A 21,084-nucleotide genomic window follows, 5' to 3' on the forward strand; every position below is an offset into this window, starting at 1 on the left:
ACTTATCAAAATATTGTGTTTACAAAAGTTAATTTATTTTTCAGTGTGACATGAGTCATTGCGCCCCAGGTAGACCGTAATGTGTATTCATTTATTATTAAAATAATACTATGAAGATAAGTTATTTTCACAATTTGTCTGTTACAGAGGTATTGTAATATCATTCATTAAAGTTTTAAACTTCACCTTGAAAAATATTTTTTTTCTATCGCTTAATCTTTCTCGCATCTTATCTACAGAGAGTCTTCGTTACTCATTTCTTATTACACTATTGCTTTAGGGTTTTCTTTGGAATTATCTTGAGTCACACGATATGAGTCAGTCGTATTTCCAATCTTCGAACTTTATCAACTGAAACCTCCTTATTTTTTCCAAACAGTAAAACCTAGGATTATTTACTTACTTCATTTGGATATTTTTCGTAAAGTCCAAGTTATCTAAACATTTCTGCTTATATATTATTGTATATATTTTCAACAAACATTAAAATTATTTAATAACTTGATAGCGTTCATCCCTGTTTAAAAAGATTGATTGAAAAGAATTAAAAGTAATGAAATTCGAATTCTTTTCAATAATTTCAATTGATTTCAATTTTTTTGTTTGTATATATAGATATACAGTTTGTATGGAGTAACCGCTTTTCAATTCTTTTCAATCAATATTTTTAACCAGGGATTAGCCATTAGAATAAATAATTGTAATTTTTAATTTTTTTATCAAAGTTAAAGTTGATATTATTCAAATTTTCTTTATAATTTGTCTTCATTATTATCTTTACCTATAGAATACATTTTTTTTTATTACCAATTGATTAAAGTTAAGAACAATTATCAAGTGGTAAACAGATCTTATCACTTTGGTAATTTGCCTTTTATTATCTGTGGTCTAAATAATAAAAAAATTAAATCTAGACCAAAGTAGAATGCCGGGTTAAGGTCTCCGTATATGTAAATGATTTTTTCCAGAGTCATAGGTCAGGGGTAGTGTCAATCTTATCAATATTATATTTTTCAAGCAGCAGATAACGCAAAACATCGAAAAAAAAATCTTATTAATTGTAGGTCTCTCTTTTCCAATAACCTTTTTTGTTTTTTTATTGTGACTGAAGTGGAATAACAGATTATTTTTTTGGGGTAAATTATTGAAATAAACAAAAGAAATTTTTTAATATGCCAGTAAAATTTTTATTCATTACTAAAAATAGTTAACGATTAATCAATTCAATAAATTAATTAATTTAAAAGTTTGATTCACCACCAAGAACATTTTTGTTCGGGATTCAATCTAGAGCCGACGGGACAATCGAAATCGGCTGAAACTTCTGGTATATTCTTGAAAAGTATCACCATCAAATCGTCGACAAGATTTGGCAAAGTTTCATCAACTGCTGGTGGTAACACAGGAGTTTTAGATTCAGCGGCACATAATGAATGGGTAAATGACATCCAGAATAATTGTTCTGGTGTTTGAGATAATTCGGGTAAACCTAATTCCGGCCCAGATTGAATAACGTACTGTTTGTAAGCGGCATAAGCTACGCGGAATCCAATGTACTGAGAAATACCGTCGTCTAAAATCATTTGTTCGATCTGAAAAATTATCACGGATAAAAAAAATTATATATAATTACATATGTGTATAACTATCTTATAATACAGTTATATATAGCTATGGCACTTTACAGAAATAAACTATAAAATAGATGCATTCGAAAAGGCAAAAAGTTACTAACTAATGTAATTATATATTTAATTATAAGAAGTGGATTAAATTCGAAAGCTTTAATATAAAAATTTGCTATATAACACAGGCATTCTAAAAAGCGAAGAGTCCCTTTAATTTAATTTTAATCCCCGAAAACTCTGGAAAATGTAAATATGTGTAATTATATATAATAATGTGCAATTGTATCGGGCCATATTTCACACATAATTATATGTAATTTTTACCCGGGATAACAACTAAAACAAAAAATAGGGGAGATGGGGGCAAAGTGGCCCCTTAAGGAAAACAATTATAATATCGTTAACTTTTTTTACGCGTTTACTTCTTTTTAGACCCTTGATACTTATTTTCACAAATTTCGGATTTGATATTTTTAATTCTTTACGCGTGTGATATTTGTAAATAACTATAAAACGATTGTATTCTAATAATGTAAAAAATCATTTTAATAGTCTGCTGCGATATAACTTTAAAACGTAATTTTATTATCTTTAACTTTCTTAATAAATTAGATATAATGAACAGTTTTGTTGGTCTATTTTATCGCTCATTATATAAGAAATTTCGATAGGCTTATTGTCTGTCCGAATTTATTGACGTATAGAAAATTTTGAGGGGCCCACTTTGCCCCCCCCCCCTCTCCTAATTATTATTTTAAGAAATTATAAAATTTTGATATTTACGGCTTCTTTAAGATCTGCGTCGGTTACATTTTGCACAATATTCTTGAAACAATCGATTTGTTCACCGGGAAGTTCCTCTCCCTCATCGGACCACTTTCTTCCCAAGTGACTTAAGGACTTGAACATTTCACGGGCGATGTGACTACCGGCTGCACCGAAATTCATATACATTGGTCGATTATTGTCAAATAACGAACTTGGTATCATCTTTGCCGGAATGTCTGCGAAAAAAGTAGTAATACTCGTATGAGAGGGGGAGTGTGACAACCAAGAAACGAAAATGGTTCAGTTTGAACAATAACTTACATAAATGATTGAGATAGTTTTGCGGAATATCCGTCTGCGTTACTTCCATAGGAGTGTATTGAAATATTTCGGAACGAATTTTATTGCTGTTCTCTGTCAGCATCTTGAAAACATTCATATTCAAAACAGTTTGTAAGAAGTTATCGTCAAGAATTTCAGCAGCAGCGTAGAAAGTTTCCAATTCTTTGGGATCAGTTAATTTTTCCGATTGTCCAATAGTGGAATCCATTCCCTCAAGGAGTTCAACTGCTGCTTTTTTATCCTCATCACTTAACTTTTTAGAATCATTCATCATATCAATCATTGTCTGCTTAATAAGCGCTATCATTTTATCAATTGTTTCTTGGCTGCTTTTAAACTGGTCCAAATAAAGATTTACAGCAGCGTATTCTGCGTAGTTTTTAGTGATTTCATCGCAATATTCTTCACGAGGCATATCGGAATAACCGAGAGCACTATGAAATAATACAACTGCTTGCTGGAACTCACCAGCTAAGAAAGGAATTGTATATTGAATTACTTTCCAGATGGCGTAGTTGGCCTGCACGCGTTTTGGAGTATTTTCCATTAATTTAATGACTTCTTTAATGACTGTCGAATTCAAAACAGTTAAAGTAGGCTTAGTATCATCATTATCCAAGAAAGGCGTTAACGTTTTTTCGACAAATTTATTCCAATCGATGCTTGGAAATTCTTTTTGTAGCTCTTCAATGGTCATAGATTCAGTTCGTGGTGAATAATAGTCGGAACTCAAATCATCTAATTTCGTTTCCAAATCATAATAATCGAATAAGCTTTTTGTAGTACTATCTAATTTTGCTCCGAGAAGTGTTGCAATGTTAGTCATATAATTCTTGTACATTTCTTTTTGCAACTCTGAATCTTCAGACATGGAGTAGTCGAAAAAAGTTGGAGATGTCTATTAATAAAACAATTATAATATAATCATGATGCGTCATAAATTTCTAATTACTGCCTGAAATTTTTGAATTGTAAAGTTATAATTAATTGATAAATATATTTACTTCAAGAGAATATCTCAAAGTATGATTTTGACCATCGAATTGATTCTGAGGTTTCCAATCTATGAAGTAATTAATATTGTAACCGGCTTTCTTAGCATTACTGATAAAGTCGATCCAATTGAAATCATCTTCTTTCCATGCATCGCCTTCCAAAATGGGCCAACCGCCTAGCTTTTTGATAACATCTTTCAAAAGATCTAGGGCCTTATCTCCTCTGGCGCCTGAATAAATAAATTTTATTGCTTAAATCTTTGATCAAAAACTTCGACCGATGCTGAAAAATTCCTATTCAAATTCGATAGACTCCGATCAAAATAAGATAGACTTTCAATCCGAATTAATTGGTTTCAATCGGAGTTTTCAATCAGGAATAATTTCAATTGAAGAAAATAATGTTTGAATTTTATGAATTTTCGGTTTTTAAATACTTCCTTGCACAAATTTATCAGTTTCTTTAAAATCGGCAGAGGGCCGAGTCTCAGAAACCGCTTAAACATTAATTCAGCAACCGCTGAGACTCAAACCCATATTTGTCTAGTTCTTGTGGTTCGAAGACCAGCTCGTTGATGAATCGGCCACGAGTGCCGTCTGATGTAATAGATTTTGTTATTGAAACTAACACTTACTTTCATCCATACATACTTTATGGATTTTTCCAATGAGTTGGTTGACATGCGATTCACTAGTAGCTAAATCATCATCAATTAAGTTGTCAATATAAGTCAGTCTCATCGAATCCATAATAGCCGGGTTATTATCTATATCAGTATCTTCGTAATTGCCGCAAACATGTTGGAAAAAATTATCACAAGGCTTTACACTCGTGTCACGGAGTTTAATTATTGATGCAGCTGTGAAATGAACGATAAAATATACGTCAAATTTTTTAGAAACATTTGAAAAATAATAGATAAATTATATCGATTGACATAATAACTATTAACTCAATAAAAACAGTTGATTTGGATAAATATTTACCTAGTTCTAAACGTTCTACCTGACATTCTTCCGTCGTACATTTGTGCGCCGGTCCTGGAATATATATTCAAACAACATTAGTAATTTTTAAACATACTAACTATTAGTAATTTACCTAGAGGCGACGTTGCGCTAATAACAGCCGCTGATGCGTTAATGGGAAGAATCGAACAAATAAATCCAATAATCGCAATAACGAATAATCCGCGCTCTAATTCAGACCATCGTTTCCGCCACAAGCGTTTTGATGATCTACAAAAATAAATCTTTTACATATTACTTATAAAACAATATTTGTTGCGCACAAACTCTTTCTCGTTTATTAAAAAAAAACATTAGATCGTAAAAAAACAAAATTCCATGGATGAGAGCATTACTGAGACGGATAAATTATGTTTGTTCATTGATGAAAAAACCCGGCGATTACTGGGCTCGGCGATTATATAAAATATTAGGAATTTCCTTAAATTTTATGAAACCATATAAAATTTTTTCTTAGATACATACTTAATTTACGAATAAAAGTAAAAACTTACTTGTTCTTAATTGGTATGATTGTCATAATGAAGTTGATATGGGTACTCTTTTAAACGTTAGTTCTGAATGACAAATACTATAAATCGTAATCATTTAAATAGTCCAGTGATTCAGTAAAAAATTTGTTATGATGTTAAGATGATTGTATACGTAGCATGTGAGTCAAAGGTACAAAAAAATATACATCTTATCATTACTTTGTGATTTTCTATGCAACAGCAAATTAATACATTAGCAATAGTTCCAAAGTCATCTATTCTTATTTTGTAATGATAATCATTACATAAGATATAAAATAATATATAATCACACTACATTAAAAACAATAAATCATTAAGGCAATGAAATATCCAATATAGTCCATAAATATCAATTTTTTTTTCTAAACGCAAAAAAAATTATGGTGACCCGATAAAAAATTATTTTATCTGATTATATATGAGTATATATTAGACTGGGCCAAAAAAATTGACTATTGTTTTTTTTTAACGATACTGTGTAAATATTATTTGGGATGACAAAAAAAAATTATTGTGAAAATATGAGCCCTTAATTTTGATATTAAGAGGTGTATCATCGCAATTTTCGACGTTTTTTAAAAGAGCGGGTTTTTGTCTCATAACTCTCAATCCATCGAGATAAACGAAATCGACTCAGATGCATTTTTTGAAGGAAATTTGATGCTCTACAAAAAAGGTCTGATTGAAATTTTTTGTCAGATGAACCGTTTCCTTATAATCATGCTTTGAACGTTGGTATGATTTTAAAATTTGATTGTTCAACTTTGAAATTTTGTAATTCATGTAAAAATAAGTTTCCGGGAAACGACAGTGAATATTCTTGGAGGAAATTAAATGCTCTACAAAAAAAGTCTCTTAACAATTTTTGCTAAATTCACTCCTTCAAAAGTTATTCAAGATTATTGAAGTCGTTTTACATAACTTCAACCTTGAATAACTTTTGAAGGAGTGAATTTAGCGAAAATTGTTAAGAGACTTTTTTTGTAGAGCATTTAATGTCCTCCAAGAATATTCACTGTCGTTTCCCGGAAACTTATTTTTACATGAATTACAAAATTCCAAAGTTGAACAATCAAATTTTAAAATCATACCAACGTTCAAAGCATGATTATAAGGAAACGGTTCATCTGACGAAAAATTTCAATCAGACCTTTTTTGTAGAGCATCAAATTTCCTTTAAAAAATGTATCCGAGTCGATTTCGTTTATCTCGATGGATTGAGAGTTATGAGACAAAAACCCGCTCATTTAAAAAAAATCGAAAATTGCGATGATACACCTCTTAATATCAAAATTAAGGGCTCAAATTTTCACAATAATTTTTTTTTGTCATCCCTAATAATATTTACACAGTATCGTTAAAAAAAAAAAAATAGTCGATTTTTTTGCCCAGTCTAGTATATATGATTATATATAAGATCATATATAATTATATATAATCATATATGGAATTATATATGATTATATATGGTTATACATGGAACTATATATAATTATATATGAACCTACATATAATTAGACCTGATCAGACCTGGTTGATGAAGACTAGATATAATTATATATAAGCCTGTATATGATCAGATCTAAGTATATATAAGTCTATATATAATTAGATCTGATTAGATCTAGCGGTCAACCGTTGCAAGTACGTTTTCAACATATGAACCCATAACTTTGTGGTAATGATTACTTCGAATTATGGGATATATATGTCACCAAATTTCTGTGAAAAGTTACTACACGGAAAGAAAATTATGGCAGCGGTTCCTATAATTTTGTGAAATTTTTTCCTATACCATCGTAGGAATTACGACCATAAATTATGGGAGCAGTTCTTATAATTATAGGAATGTTTCCCATAATTATAGGAATAGTTCCTATAATTATGGGAATGATACCCATAACACTATAGGAATGGTTCCTATAATTTATAGGAATACTTTCTATAATATTATGGGAATCATTCCTATAATTTATGAGAATGGTTCCTATAATTTATAGGAACCATTCCTATAAATTATAGGAACCATTCCCATAATATCATGGGAATGGTTCCTATAATAGTATGGGAACTATTCCCATAATATTATGGGAATAGTTCCCATACTATTATAGGAACCATTCGCATAATATTATGGGAATAGTTCCCATATTATCATGAAAAAATTAATTTAAAGAAGTATGGTAATCACTTCTACAATACACAGAAATATTATTCAACATAAAAACAAAAATTCAAACAATGAAAAAAAAATCGTATTTGGCAAAAAAACATTAAAATTTTTGGTAATTGTGTGGAATCGGGGCTAACCACATTTTTGAAAGTTCCAAGTGCTTACACCTTAAAAATCTATAATTAAACTTTTTCCACGTGTTCTACTACACGGCGGTTTAAATTTTCTGTATGCATTTATGTCTATAACACAAGATATCTATCCGAACCTTGTAACTAAAGTGTGCAAAATTGATAAAAAATGGCAGAAATCATGCAAATTTTCCAAAATCAATTTAATAAATTTTTAATAAATACTAATAATTAATTTTATTAATACCGTAAGATGGGCGGTGGCGATAGAAAGGTCTAACTAAGAGCTACAGAGGTTTTTTGAACTTTTGTAATAGGGGAAAATCGGCATATTTCTGTTATTTCAATACTTCAAAGGTGCACAACAGCTCGCCTAACATTTCGTTGCAAGTAGTTTGGACGGTATCCGCCTTCCTTCACTAGTATAGTGTCTGGCTGAAGCCCACAACACGGTTTTACGCCGGTTCGTACTAGTAAGAGATGTAGTCTAAGGCAAGAGTGCGTTAACATAGACTTACTGACTAATCCGTTAACGTACTCAGGACGAAACTACAGAAATTATGGCAAATAAGCATATATCTTAAATTTTTTGTGGTTGACTTGAGAGTCAATACATAGAATAATAAGAAAAATATGTCAAATGGTGCAGTGTAGCACGGAACAGAAAAATTTCAAACTAAATCTGTAAATCAAGCAAATTTTATACCTTTGGTATACACGTACAACTTATTGATGCTTAAATAACACCTAAATAAGCAATTATATCTTCAATCCGCCAAAAAATAATGGCGGTTGAAATTGGATTTAAATTGATATGTACAGAATTGAATTTTTGGCACTCGAAACAGGTGTTAGCCCCTCTTCTAAACAAATACCAAATTTTTAACAAGAATTTTTTGTCAGCACAAAACATTCAAGAAAATTCAAATTTCGGGAAATTTCTACACTATTGTGCAAAAAAAAAATTTTATGATATTATAGGGATGGTTCCCATAACATTATGGGAATAGTTCCCATAATATTATAGGAATAGTTCCTATACCAATATGGGAAAAATTCCCATAATAGTATGGGAATGATTCCCATACCATTATGGGAATGGTTCCCATAATGATATGAGAATGGTTCCCATTATATTATGGGAGCCATTCCCATAATGGTATGGGAACTATTCTCATACTATTATGGGGATGGTTCCCATAATATTTGGGAACCATCCCTATAGTAGTATAGGTACTATTCCCATACCATTATGGGAACCATTCCCATAATGCATAGCAAAACTTCCCATAATTTTCTTTCCGTGTATAACTATGAGGAAAAATCCTATAATTACGGTAATAGTTCCGATATCGTACGGGAATTAATTTATGGTGATGATTCCGTACTCATGGGAAATAGTTTTCATAGTCATATAGAAATAAATTCTATACATAATATGTTATGCACAGAGACGTATTCATGGGAAAAAAGACCATCTCTTCATCTCTAACTTTGTGGTTTCTATAGCAACGATGATTTTTAATCACCAATGGAGTAAGATCACGTAAGTTGACCCCCCATTTTCCACTTGATCATGAAAATTAAGTCTATGTATTTTTTTCTCATGTAGTTACTATGACAAATTAATTGCTCAGACGATTTTTAAAAATTGTCATTTTAACAACAATTTTTTTTACAATAAAAATTTTGAGTACTTTTAATTTAAAAAATAGATTCCAAAACAACCGTTTAAGATAAATTAATGAAATTTTCAGGATTTATTGTCAAATATCTATATTTTATAAAAATATTAATAGCTTAAAATTCTTTGTTTATTATCCTATTGTTAATTAACTTTTAAGTAAACAAATTAAAATTTCATTGACTTCTCAGTAAAAAAATGAAGTTTTTTTCATGGGTTACATGCGTTATTTATTAAAGTTTAAGATCCCGAAAGAAAATTTCACTGCTCGCGATTAGTTTAAACAGTATGAATTTATTTATCACCGCGCGCCGGCGTCTGAGCGCTCTTGATACAGTGCGCGGCCGAGCGTCTCAGGCTCTATTGCAGCTTTGGTCAGTCATAATTAAAAGTAACATTTAAAAATATTATTACTAAACAAATCTTATTTTTTTTAAACGATATCATAAATAATACAATAAAATAATTTTTGATTATTCAACACAGGATGTCATTTGTTTTTTGTTCATGATGATGATTTTAAATTTTGGATAGAAATTTTTAGCTATTAATTGTAATTTTTATTTTAATTTGATATAAACTTTATGAAATGGATCATCAACTTTTTATTATAACCTACGAGTGGAAATTGAATTTATTTCTCATACCCCCACTATCCATTTTAGGACGACATTTTCGTCGGAACTACTATATTTTTATAGGCGCTATTCGGGGTAATTTTTACTCGTAATTGTGAGTATAAATTAATTTGATTTATTTTTACACACTGGAAGAATAAAATTTCGTAAATCAAAAGTAAAAAGTCGTAATGTTCCTAGATTACTTGATTTAGGATAATTTTTAGAATAAACGGCATGGCAATATTCGTATGAAAATTCTCTTCATGTAGACCACAAGAGAATGCTAGGTTAAGATCTCCACATATGTAAATTATTTTTTCCAGGGTCATAGGTCAGGGGTAGTGTCAGTTTTATCAATATCATAATTTTAAAGCAGCAGATAACAAAACATCGAAAAAAAATATTATTAATTGCGGATCTCTCTTCTCCAATAACCTTTTTTGTTTGTTTATTGTGACTGAAGTGGAATAACAGATTATTTTTTTGAGGTAAATTATTGAAATAAACAAAAGGAATTTTTTAATATGTCAGTGAAATTTGTATTCATTGCTAAAAGTAGTTAACGATTAAGCAATTCAATAAATTAATTAATTGAAAAGCTTGATTCACCACCAAGAACATTTATGTTCGGGATTTAATCTTGAGCCAACGGGACAATCGTAATCGGCTGAAATTTCTGGTACATTCTTGAGTATTATCAACGTCAAGTCGTCGATAAGATTTGGCAAAGTTTTATCAACTGCTGGTGGTAACGTAGGAGCGTCAGATTCAGCATAACATAATGAATGGCTAAATGATATCCAGAATAATTGTTCTGGTGTTTGAGATAATTCGGGTAAACCCAATTCCGGGCCAGATTGAATAACATACTGTTTGTAAGCGGCATAAGCTACGCGAAATCCAATGTACTGAGCGATACCCTCTTCCATAACCATAGCTTCAACCTGAAAAATTATTCAGGATGAAAAAAATTGTATATAATTATTGGGGCGATTAAAAAAAAAAATTAATTTTTTTTTTTCGCTCTTACCCCCTGAAACGTTAGTGGTTGTCGAGAAAAAAATCTTCCCAAAAGATGAGCTCTCTAGCTCAACTCTAAGAGGTCGCTATTTTAATTTTAATTTCCCATCTAATTAACATGTAAAAATTTACTTTTTCACTAAAAGTGTAATTACTCGTAAGCTGCTCAATATTTTCGAAATTTATACAAAGATTTTCAAAGCTGATTTCTCAAGCTTTCCAAAACCCTATGAGCAGTCAAAATTATCCCCAATTGAAGCTAGCAAAAAAAAAAATCGAAAATTAACAATTTCATTTTGAAATACAAAATCGATACGATTCTGATAGCTTTGATTGGCGTTTTAATTATGATTTATGACTTACCATAGGGTTTTGAAAGGTTGAGGAATCAGCTTTGAAGATCTTTGTATAAACTCGAAAAATATTGAGTAGCTTATGAGTAATTACACTCTTAATGAAAAAGTAGATATTTACATGTTAATTAGATGGGAAATTCAAATTAAAATAGCGACCTCTTAGAGTTGAGCTAGAGAGCCCATCTTTTGGGAGGATTTTTTTCTCGGCAACCACTAACGTTTTAGGGGGTAAGAGCGAAAATAAAAAATTAAATTTATTTTTTTGAATCACCCTAATAATTATATGTAATTGTATCAGGCCTTTTTTTATAATTGTATGTAGTTACACACTCTCTTAAAATGAACCAGTGAATTTCACTGGTTGAATCAGTGAACGTCGCGCTCACTGGTTCAACCAGTGAACCAAGCGATCATCTTAGTCCACTGATTCACCCAGTGGCTTTCACTGGAGAATCAGTGAAATTTCACTGGTTCATTTTAAGAGGGTATAGTTTGATTACTTTATTAATTATTTTCAGAAATGATAAAATTTTGATATTTACGGTTTCCTTAAGATCTATGTTGGTTATATTTTGCCCAATATTCTTGAAACAATCGATTTGTTCACCGGGAAGTTCCTCTCCCTCATCGGACCACTTTCTTCCCAAGTGAGCTAAGGACTTAAACATTTCCCGGGCGATGTGACTACCGGCTGCACCGAAATTCATATACATTGGTTGATTATTGTCAAATAACGAACTTGGTATCATCTTTACCGGAATGTCTGCAAAAATAGTAATAATACTCTTATGAGAAGGGGGCGTGTGACAACCAAGAAACCAAAATGGTTCCGTTTGAATAATAACTTACACAAATGATTGAGATAGTTTTCTGGGATATTGATGTCCGTTGTTGTCATAGGAGAGTATTGAAATATTTCGGAACGAATTTTATTGCTGTTCTCTGTCAGCATCTTGAAAACATTCATATTCAAAACAGTTTGTAAGAAGTTATCTTCAAGAACTTCGGCAGCAGCATAGAAAGTTTCCAATTCTTTAGGATCAGTAAATTTTTCCGATTGTCCAATAGTGGAATCCATTCCCTCAAGGAGTTCAACTGCTGCTTTTTTATCCTCATCACTTAACTTTTTAGAATCATTTATCATATCAATCATTGTCTGCTTAATGAGCGCTATCATTTTATCAATTGTTTCTTGGCTGCTTTCAAACTGATCCAAGTAAAGATTTACAGCAGCGTATTTTGCGTAGCTTCTAGAGATTCCATCGCAATATTCTTCACGAGGCATATCGGAATAATCGACACCGCTATGAAACATTTCACGCGCTTCCTGGAACTCACCAGCTAAGAAAGGAATTGTATATTGAATTATTTTCCAGATGGCGTAGTTGGCCTGTACGCGTTTTGGAGTATTTTCGATTAATTTAATAGCTTCTTTAGTGGCTGTCGAATTCAAAACAGTTAAAGTAGGCTTAGTATCATCATTATCCAAGAAAGGCAATAACGTTTTGTCAACAAATTTATTCCAATCGATACTTGGAAATTCTTTTTGTAGCTCTTCAATGGTCATAGATTCAGTTCGTTCTGAATCATGGTCGGGACTCAAATCATCTAATTTCCTTTCAAATTCATATTGATCTGTTAAGTCCTTCACAGGATGGTCTAATTTTCCTTCAAGAAGTTTTGCTATGTTAGCTATATATCTGCTGTACACGTTTTTTTGGATCTCCGTATCTTCAGTCATGGATGAGTCGAAGTGAGATGGAGGCGTCTAATTATAAAACGATTACTCTATATTCATGATGCGTTGAAATCTCGGGCCGAAAAATTTGATCTGATTATAGTCTAAGTGGATTGAATTTGGACTTATTAGTCTGTATTTGAACTAGATGATCTGTTTTTGATCTTTCGAAAAAATTTGAAGCTATTTTTGATCTGTTGTTCTAAAAAGTAATCGCGTTACGGACAGACAAAACTAGACTAATTCTTTAACTTAAAAAAATGTTAATTCTGAAAACTTGCAAGGACTTGTAACATCTTCATTTAAGGACAATATTTATAAAAAATATTTAAAGTTACAGAATTTATTATGTTTTGGTTACCATTTACTAAGTGCACTTACTAAAAGACGTCTTTTGAAAAAATGTCTGATATTGGCTTGGATAGGGAATAGTTCTGACAAAAACCGATTAAATTCATTTATAAAATATATACGATTTAATAACCTAAATTAAATAAAAAATATCTGAATTTATCATTTATTTTAAAACAGATCTAATTTTTCGACTCAGGAAATTTCTAATTACTGCTTGAAATTGTTGAATAGTAATGTTATAGTTTATTGATAAATATGTTTACTTCAAGGGAAAATCTCAAAGTATGATTTTGACCATCAAACTGATTCTGAGGCTTCCAATCTATGAAGTAATTTATATTGTAACCGGCTTTCTTGGCATTACTTATAAAGTCGATCCAATCGAAATCAGCTTCTTTCCATGCTTCGCCTTCTAAAATGGGCCAACCGCCTAGATTTTTAATAACATTTTTCAAAACATCCAGAGCCTTATCTCCTCTGGCACCTGAATAAATAAATAAATTTTATTTTATGAATGTCTGATCGAAAATTTCGATTAATGCTGACAAATTCTTATTCAAATTCGATAGACTCCGATTAAAATAAGATAGACTTCCAATCGGAATTAATCGGTTTCAATCGGAGTTTTCAATCAGGAATAATTTTAATTGAAAAAAATTTTGAGTCTGAATTAAATAAATTTTCAGATTTTGTCATACTTTCTTACACGAATTTATCAGTTTATTTTGATTTCAACAGCGGGCCAAGTGTCAGAAACCGCTTAACTATTACTTCAGCAATCACTGGGACTCAAACCCATACCTGTCTAGTTCTTGTGGTTCAAAGACCAGCTCGCTGACAAATCAGCAATGATATGAGTACCGTCTGACGTAATTGATTTTGTTATTAAAACTAATACTTACTTTCGTCCATGCATGCTTTATGAATTTTGCCAATGAGTTGGTTGACCTTCGAGTTACTAGTAGCTAAATCATCATCAATTAAGTTGTCAACGTAAGTATCTCTCATCAATTCGGTAATATCCGGAATGTTTTCTAAATCATTAGCTTTGTACTTGCCGCAAACATGTCCGTGAAAATTATCACAAACCTTTACACTCGTGTCACGAAATTTAATTATTGATGCAGCTGTGAAATGATCGATTAAATGTCCGTCATATTTTTTAGAAACATTTGAAAAATAATAGATAAATTATATCGATTGACATAATAATTATTAACTCAATAAAAACAGTTGATTCGGATAAATATTTACCTAGTTCTAAACGTTCTACCTGACAATCTTTCGTCATACATTTGTGCGTCGGTCCTGAAATATATATATTCAAACAACATTAGTAATTTTCAAACATACTAACAATTAGTAACTTACCTAGAGGCGACGTTGCGCTAATAACAGCCGCTGATGCGTTAATGGAAAGAATCGAACGAATAAATCCAATAATCGCAATAACGAATAATCCGCGTTCTAATTCAGGCCATCGTTTCCGCCACAAGCATTTTGATGATCTACAATAATAAGTAATTTACATATTACTTATAAAACAAAATTTGTTGCTCACAAACTCTTTCACGTTTATTTAAAAAAAAAATATTAGATCGCAAAAAAAAAAATCGGTCTATAAGTTGACCCTGCGGGCCAGCCCTAAAACTTCCCGCTGTTTTCGAGCTCAACGAGCTCGAAAACTTTATTGTGAATACATTTTCAAGCTCTTCGAGCTCGCAAATACTTTTGGATGTCATTGTTTTGTAAAAAACCATTTTTTAGCATTTCTTTCTCCCACGATATCTCGCGAACGAATTAACCGATTTTGATGGTTGAGGCGGCAATCGACGCGTTTTGTCAAGTTCTAAAGCTGATCAAATTTTGGATTCGATTTATCGAGTCGTTTTTGTGATATTTCAGGAGAAATAAAAAAATTTTTTTTTTTTAATTCTTTCGACAACGGTTTCTCTTGAACGAATAAATCGATTTTGATGGTTGAGGTGGCATTCGACGCGGCTTATAAAGCTCTAGAGCCCAGTCCATTTTGGAATCAATCTATCGAGCACATTAAAAGTTATCAAAAAAAAACATTTTTCAAAAAACTTTAATTTTGGAATATCTCTGAACGAGCCTTACCGATCAAGCTCAATTTTCGCTCGGCTTCAAGATATTGTCAATCCGCGTCGAATGACACCTTAAAGTTCAAAATCGGTTCATCCGTTCAAAAGATACAGGTATTTACATACGTACGTACATACATACATACATACACTCGGACATCATCGTGAAATTAGTCAGAATAGCTCCCTCGGACCTCAAAACGTTGACATCTGATGGAAATTCGATTTTCGTAAATCGGACCGAAACCAATAACTTCCCGAATTTTAGAAAATTTACAATTTTCTTAGCGGGAAGTTAAAAAAAAATTTCAAACAGATCTTTACCATTGATCTAATGGGTGAGAGCATTACTGGGACGGATTAATTATGTTTTTTAACTTCCCGCTAAGAAAATTAAAAATTTTCAAAAATTCGGGAAGTTATTGGTTTCGGTCCGATTTGCAAAAACCGAATTTCTATCAGATTTGACGTTTTGAGGTTCTAGAAAGCTACCCTGACTAATTTCACGATGATGTCCGAGTGTATGTATGTGTGTACGTACGTACGTATGTATGTAAATATTCATAACTCTTGAACGCATGATCTGATTTTGATCTTAGAGGTGTCATTTGACGCGGCTTGTTAATATCTTGAAGCTGTAAAAATTTGAGCTTGATCGGTAGGGTACGTTCGGAGATATTTCAAGAATAAAATTTTTTCAAAAATGTTTTATTTGGATAACTTTTAATTTGCTCGATGGATTGATTCCAAAATCTAATCAGCTCTAAAACTTTATAAGCCGCGTCAAATGCCACCAAAAAAATCGAAATCGGTTCATTCGTTCAAGAGAAATCATTGACGAAAGAATTAAAAAAAAAATGTTTTTTTGATTTTTTTGAAATTTCTCAAAAACGACTGGATAAATCAATTTCAAAATTTGATCAGCTTTAGAACTTGATAAAACACGTCGATTACCACTTTAACAGTCTTAATCGGTCACTTCGTTTATGAGATATCGTTGATTAAAAAAATAGTGGAAAAAGGTTTTTTTCGGATATCTACAAAAAATTGAATCATTCGATTTCAAAATCTAATCAGCTCTAGAATTTAATAAAACGTGTCGATTGCTGCCTCAAACATCAAAATCGGTCAATTCGTTCGCGAGATATCGTGGGAGAAAGAAATGCTAAAAAATGTTTTTTTTTAAAACACTGGCATACAAAATTATTTTCGAGCTCGATGAGCTTAGGTTTCCACTATATTTAATTTCCACTATAATAAAGCGGAAAAATACGCAATCGAAGGTTTTTGTAAATGTGAACGAACTAAATGATTTCTTTATACAATCTTCAGATATTGCAAATATAGATGTTGATGTAACAGATATCTTAGATCTTTATATTAATAATACTGATAATAATGAATATTTCAATTTTTCCGAACTTGATGATATCACTGTAAAGAAAGCGATAATGCGAATAACATCTAATTCAGTAGGTCCGGATAATTTTTCTATTAAAGCGTACAAATGTACGTTGTCATTTGTACTACCGTTTATTACTGAGTTTTTCAATAAGTCTCTAACTACTGGAATTCCCTGCTGAATGGAAGTTTTCGCATGTCGTTCCAATACCAAAGACTACTAATGCTGTGAACTGTTCTGATTATCGACCGATATCACTAACGAGTAACTTATCGAAAGCGCTGGAAAGGTGTGTACATGATCAAATTGTTAGGTATATTAATGATAATAATTATACTGATGAGTATCAAATGGCATTTAAAGTAGGTTTAAATACGCAGACAGCTGTAATTAAGGTCTGTGATGATGTTCGTTTGGCGATTAATGAGTCAAAAGTAACTATTGCTGTTTTCTTTGACTTAAGTAAGGCATTTGATTCGGTAAATCATAAAAGATTACTTCATAAATTACAACGTATGAACTTCTCGGATAGTTCAATTACTTGGATCAAATCTTACTTAATGCATAGAAGACAGTCAGTAGTGGTGGAAGATAATATATCAGATTGGAGAGAAGTGCTAAATGGTGTACCTCAAGGTAGCGTACTTGGCCCTTTGCTCTTCTCAATATATATAGCTGACCTTTCTAACCAGCTTAATTGTCGATATTTGTTCTATGCTGATGATTTAGTGATTTATGTTCCTTGTTATCCATCGGAAATAAATGAATTTGTAGATTTTTTGAATAATGAAATTAATATGATTGTAGAATGATGCAATTTAAACTGCTTAAAGTTAAATGCGTTGAAAACGAAAGCTGCAATATTTGGGAGTAGAGTAAAGGTTAATTGTGATAATTGTAAATATGCAAATAGCATTGTTGTTAAAGATTGTGTTATTCAATATGAAAAAACTGTAAAATATTTAGGCATCATGATTGACAATACTATGTTATGGGAAAGTCAGGTTGCAAGTCAGTGTTGTCGTGCGATGAGAACTTTAGCGCAATTAAAAATTAATAATGAAATTTTTAATGAACAGCTGAGAATAAAACTTGTTACTACTCTGATCTTTCCAATATTTGATTACTGCAGTGCAGCATATACTAATATTTCAAATAAACTACAACTCAGATTGCAACGGAAAGTAAATTGTTGTGTTAGATATATTTTCAGAATATCAAGATTTGAACATGTTACACCCTACTATATTAAGCTAGGGTGGTTGAACTTGAAATCAAGAAGAGATTACTTTCTAGCTTGTCTTTTTTATAAGGAAATTCGATTAAATTATCGGCAATTATTTAGAAATAATTTAGAGTTTTTACCTGTTGCGTTGCGAAGAGGAGATGTAAGAGATGATTATTTACGATTACCTAGATTTAATTGTAGTATGTATGAAAATTCTTTTCTTGTTCATGGTACACGTGTCTGGAATTCGTTACCAGCTAATATTACTACGTTAAATAATTTTGAAGAATTCCGTAATGCCTGTTTTAATTACTATATGGAAAGTGTAAATCAATAAATCATAAGATTAATTAGTTAATTAGTTACTATTATTTTATATTGTTACTTATATTATTAAAGAGTGCTGTATTCTATGTATAAAATTTGTTCAATTATGTAATATTGATGGTCTTGAGGGAGTCTCGACTCCAAGATCAAATAAATTTATTTATCTATCTATCTATCTATCTACATATAGTTATATCTGCTCAGACCCAACTGTATGTATGTGAGTATATAGATGCAAAAATAATTCATATCCAAGCAGATATACGTATATCCAAGAATTTATGACTATATTCTAAAATGTGTGTCTATATGTAGTCATATTTGGTAAGATCCAATAATATTTAAATACAGGTAAGGCTCCTGAATCGTCGAACTGTAAAGTTTAATAAGTTATAGATCAAATAAAACAGAATATAGTATAGGACCGGATAGCTCAACTGGTAGAGCACTCGGCGCGATACCGACATGGTCTGGGTTCGATTCCCAGTTCGGGCTATCTATATTTTTCTCAATTTATCTATAAATTGTCTTTTTGAGAAGGTTATTTGTAAGTTTAGGTTTCACTATATTTAAAAATTGTCAATAAGACAATAAGACAAAAACAAATACGTGATTCATTAGAATGTAGTGAAACTTCTTTAGATATATATGCTTATATCTATGTAGATTTCTTTAAAGATCGACATTTACGCAGATCTGCTTCGATTGACTTATATACTCGTGGATATAGTGAGATCTGTTTGGATCTCTTTTGATATTTTAAGATCTGTTTGGATATACTTAGATATAGTGAGATCTCTTTGGATATTGTTAGATCTGTTTAGATCCGCTTGGATCGCGCCAAAATTTGAATCCAAGCATATCTGACTGTTTGGATCTAATCATATATGCTTGGATCTAAACATTTTTTATCGGGTTGCTTAAAATTTGCTCCAGAATTGATCAATACTGCCAATAGGGTATGTGACAGCGTATGAATAAGTAGTATAGTTATCGAGATATAGAGATATAATCATAACTATTTATGATAAAAGACGGATAAAATCTTGGAAAATCGTTATTTTCGGACTGAAAATTTTTTCTCAGATACAGACTTAATTTAAGAATAAAAGTAAAAGCTTACTTGTTATTAATTAGTTTGATTGTCATAATGAAGTTGATATCGGTACTCTTTCAAACGTTAGTTCTGAATGACAAATATTATCATTTAAATAGTCCAGTGATTCAGTAAAAAAACTTATTATGATGTTAAGATGATTGTATACGTAGCATGTGAGTCAAAGGTACAAAAAAATATACATCTTATCATTACTTTGTGATTTTCTATACAACAACAAATTAATACATTAGCAATAGTTCCAAAGTCATCTATTCTTATTTTGTAACGATAATCATTACATAAGATATAAAATAATATATAACCACACCACATTAAAAACAATAAATCATTAAGGCAATTAAATATCCAATATAATCCAAAAATATCAATTTTTTTTTTTCTACACGAACAATAAATTATGGTAACCTTTGCAAGTAACACTTACAGTTTTCGTATGATTTTATTTCGTAATGATAATAGGAATTAACGATGAAATTAATCGAATAACAGACAGAAATTAAATCCTTCGAGTACTCATTGGTGTCACAAAAGTAGTAGTTATTGTTAAAGTAATCCTTGCAGAACTTATAGTCTCAAGAAAAAAAATCGGTCTGTCAGTTGACCCTGCGGGCCAGCCCCAAAACTTCCCGCTGTTTTCGAGCTCAAGAACCTCGAAAACATTATTGTGAATACATTTTCGAGCTCTTCGAGCTCGAAAATACGTTTTTATGCTGTTGTTTTCGAAAAAAAACGTTTTTTACCATTTTTTCTCCAATGATATCTCTCAAACGAATTAATTGATTGAGACGGTTGAGGTGGCAATCGACGCGTTTTATCAAGTTCTAAAGCTGATCAAATTTTGAAATTGATTTATCGAGTCGATTTTGAGATATTTCAAAAAAACTAAAAAAAAATAATTTTTTTAATTCTTTCGACAACGGTTTCTCTTGAACGAATGAAGCAATTTTGATGGTTGAGGTGGCATTCGACGCGGCTTATAAAGCTCTAGAGCCCAGTCCATTTTGAAATCAATCCATCGAGCACATTAAAAGTTATCCAAATAAAACATTTTTGAAAAAATTTTATTCTTGAAATATCTCCGAACGCACCCTACCGATCAAGCTCAAATTTTTACAGCTTCAAGATATTAACAAGCCGCGTCAAATGACACCCCTAAGATCAAAATCAGATCATGCGTTCAAGAGTTATGAATATTTACATACATACGTACGTACGTACACACATACATACACTCGGGCATCATCGTGAAATTAGTCAGGGTAGCTTTCTAGGACCTCAAAACGTCGACATTTGATGAAAATTCGATTTTCGTAAATCGGACCGAAACCAATAACTTCCCGAATTTTTGAAAATTTACAATTTTCTTAGCGGGAAGTTAAAAAATCGGTTTATCGGTTGACCCTGTGTGCCAGCCCCAAAACTTTCCGCTGTTTTTGAGCTCCTTAAGCTCAAAAAATTGTTGTATTTTCGGAATATCTTCGAACGCACCCTACCAATCAAGCTCAATTTTTCATAGCTTTTAGTTATCACCAAGCCACAGCGAATGACA

The 21,084-nt window shown here is 31.3% G+C and overlaps 2 protein-coding genes and 1 long non-coding RNA gene across 3 annotated transcripts in view; 1 reads left to right on the forward strand and 2 right to left on the reverse strand.

The window, feature by feature from the left end:
• The window catches only part of LOC130676144 (uncharacterized), a 63,231-nt gene that overhangs the window by 19,633 nt on the left and 22,514 nt on the right, over nucleotides 1–21,084 (forward strand). The gene's annotated exons all lie outside the window — the stretch shown is intronic.
• LOC130673737 (neprilysin-2-like) lies at nucleotides 1,164–5,415 on the reverse strand. The gene is made up of 8 exons (XM_057478943.1): nucleotides 5,257–5,415; nucleotides 4,836–4,972; nucleotides 4,721–4,774; nucleotides 4,369–4,593; nucleotides 3,743–3,963; nucleotides 2,718–3,636; nucleotides 2,412–2,632; nucleotides 1,164–1,592 (listed from the first exon to the last, which is right to left on the reverse strand). Exons 1-8 carry the CDS (start codon nucleotides 5,280–5,282, stop codon nucleotides 1,254–1,256), a joined length of 2,142 nt encoding a protein of 713 aa, XP_057334926.1. The 5' UTR covers nucleotides 5,283–5,415; the 3' UTR covers nucleotides 1,164–1,253.
• Nucleotides 9,529–19,690, reverse strand: LOC130673805 (neprilysin-2-like). Its single transcript, XM_057479042.1, has 8 exons — nucleotides 19,539–19,690; nucleotides 14,725–14,861; nucleotides 14,608–14,661; nucleotides 14,256–14,480; nucleotides 13,617–13,837; nucleotides 12,111–13,029; nucleotides 11,804–12,024; nucleotides 9,529–10,829 (listed from the first exon to the last, which is right to left on the reverse strand). Exons 1-8 carry the CDS (start codon nucleotides 19,562–19,564, stop codon nucleotides 10,491–10,493), a joined length of 2,142 nt encoding a protein of 713 aa, XP_057335025.1. The 5' UTR covers nucleotides 19,565–19,690; the 3' UTR covers nucleotides 9,529–10,490.

Source organism: Microplitis mediator, chromosome 1, assembly GCF_029852145.1.
Source record: "Microplitis mediator isolate UGA2020A chromosome 1, iyMicMedi2.1, whole genome shotgun sequence".
Classification (NCBI taxonomy): Eukaryota; Metazoa; Arthropoda; class Insecta; order Hymenoptera; family Braconidae; genus Microplitis; species Microplitis mediator.

Coding starts and splice junctions, on each gene's coding strand:
- LOC130673737 (XM_057478943.1), bottom strand. CDS start 5,282: ATGACAATCATACCAATTAAGAACAA. Junction 4,775..4,835: donor TAGCGCAACGTCGCCTCTAG/GTAAATTACTAA, acceptor TATATATTCCAG/GACCGGCGCACAAATGTACG. Junction 1,593..2,411: donor ACGCAGATCTTAAAGAAGCC/GTAAATATCAAA, acceptor ATAATTTTTCAG/ATCGAACAAATGATTTTAGA.
- LOC130673805 (XM_057479042.1), bottom strand. CDS start 19,564: ATGACAATCAAACTAATTAATAACAA. Junction 13,838..14,255: donor TAAAGCATGCATGGACGAAA/GTAAGTATTAGT, acceptor TTATTTATTCAG/GTGCCAGAGGAGATAAGGCT. Junction 12,025..12,110: donor AAACTATCTCAATCATTTGT/GTAAGTTATTAT, acceptor CTATTTTTGCAG/ACATTCCGGTAAAGATGATA.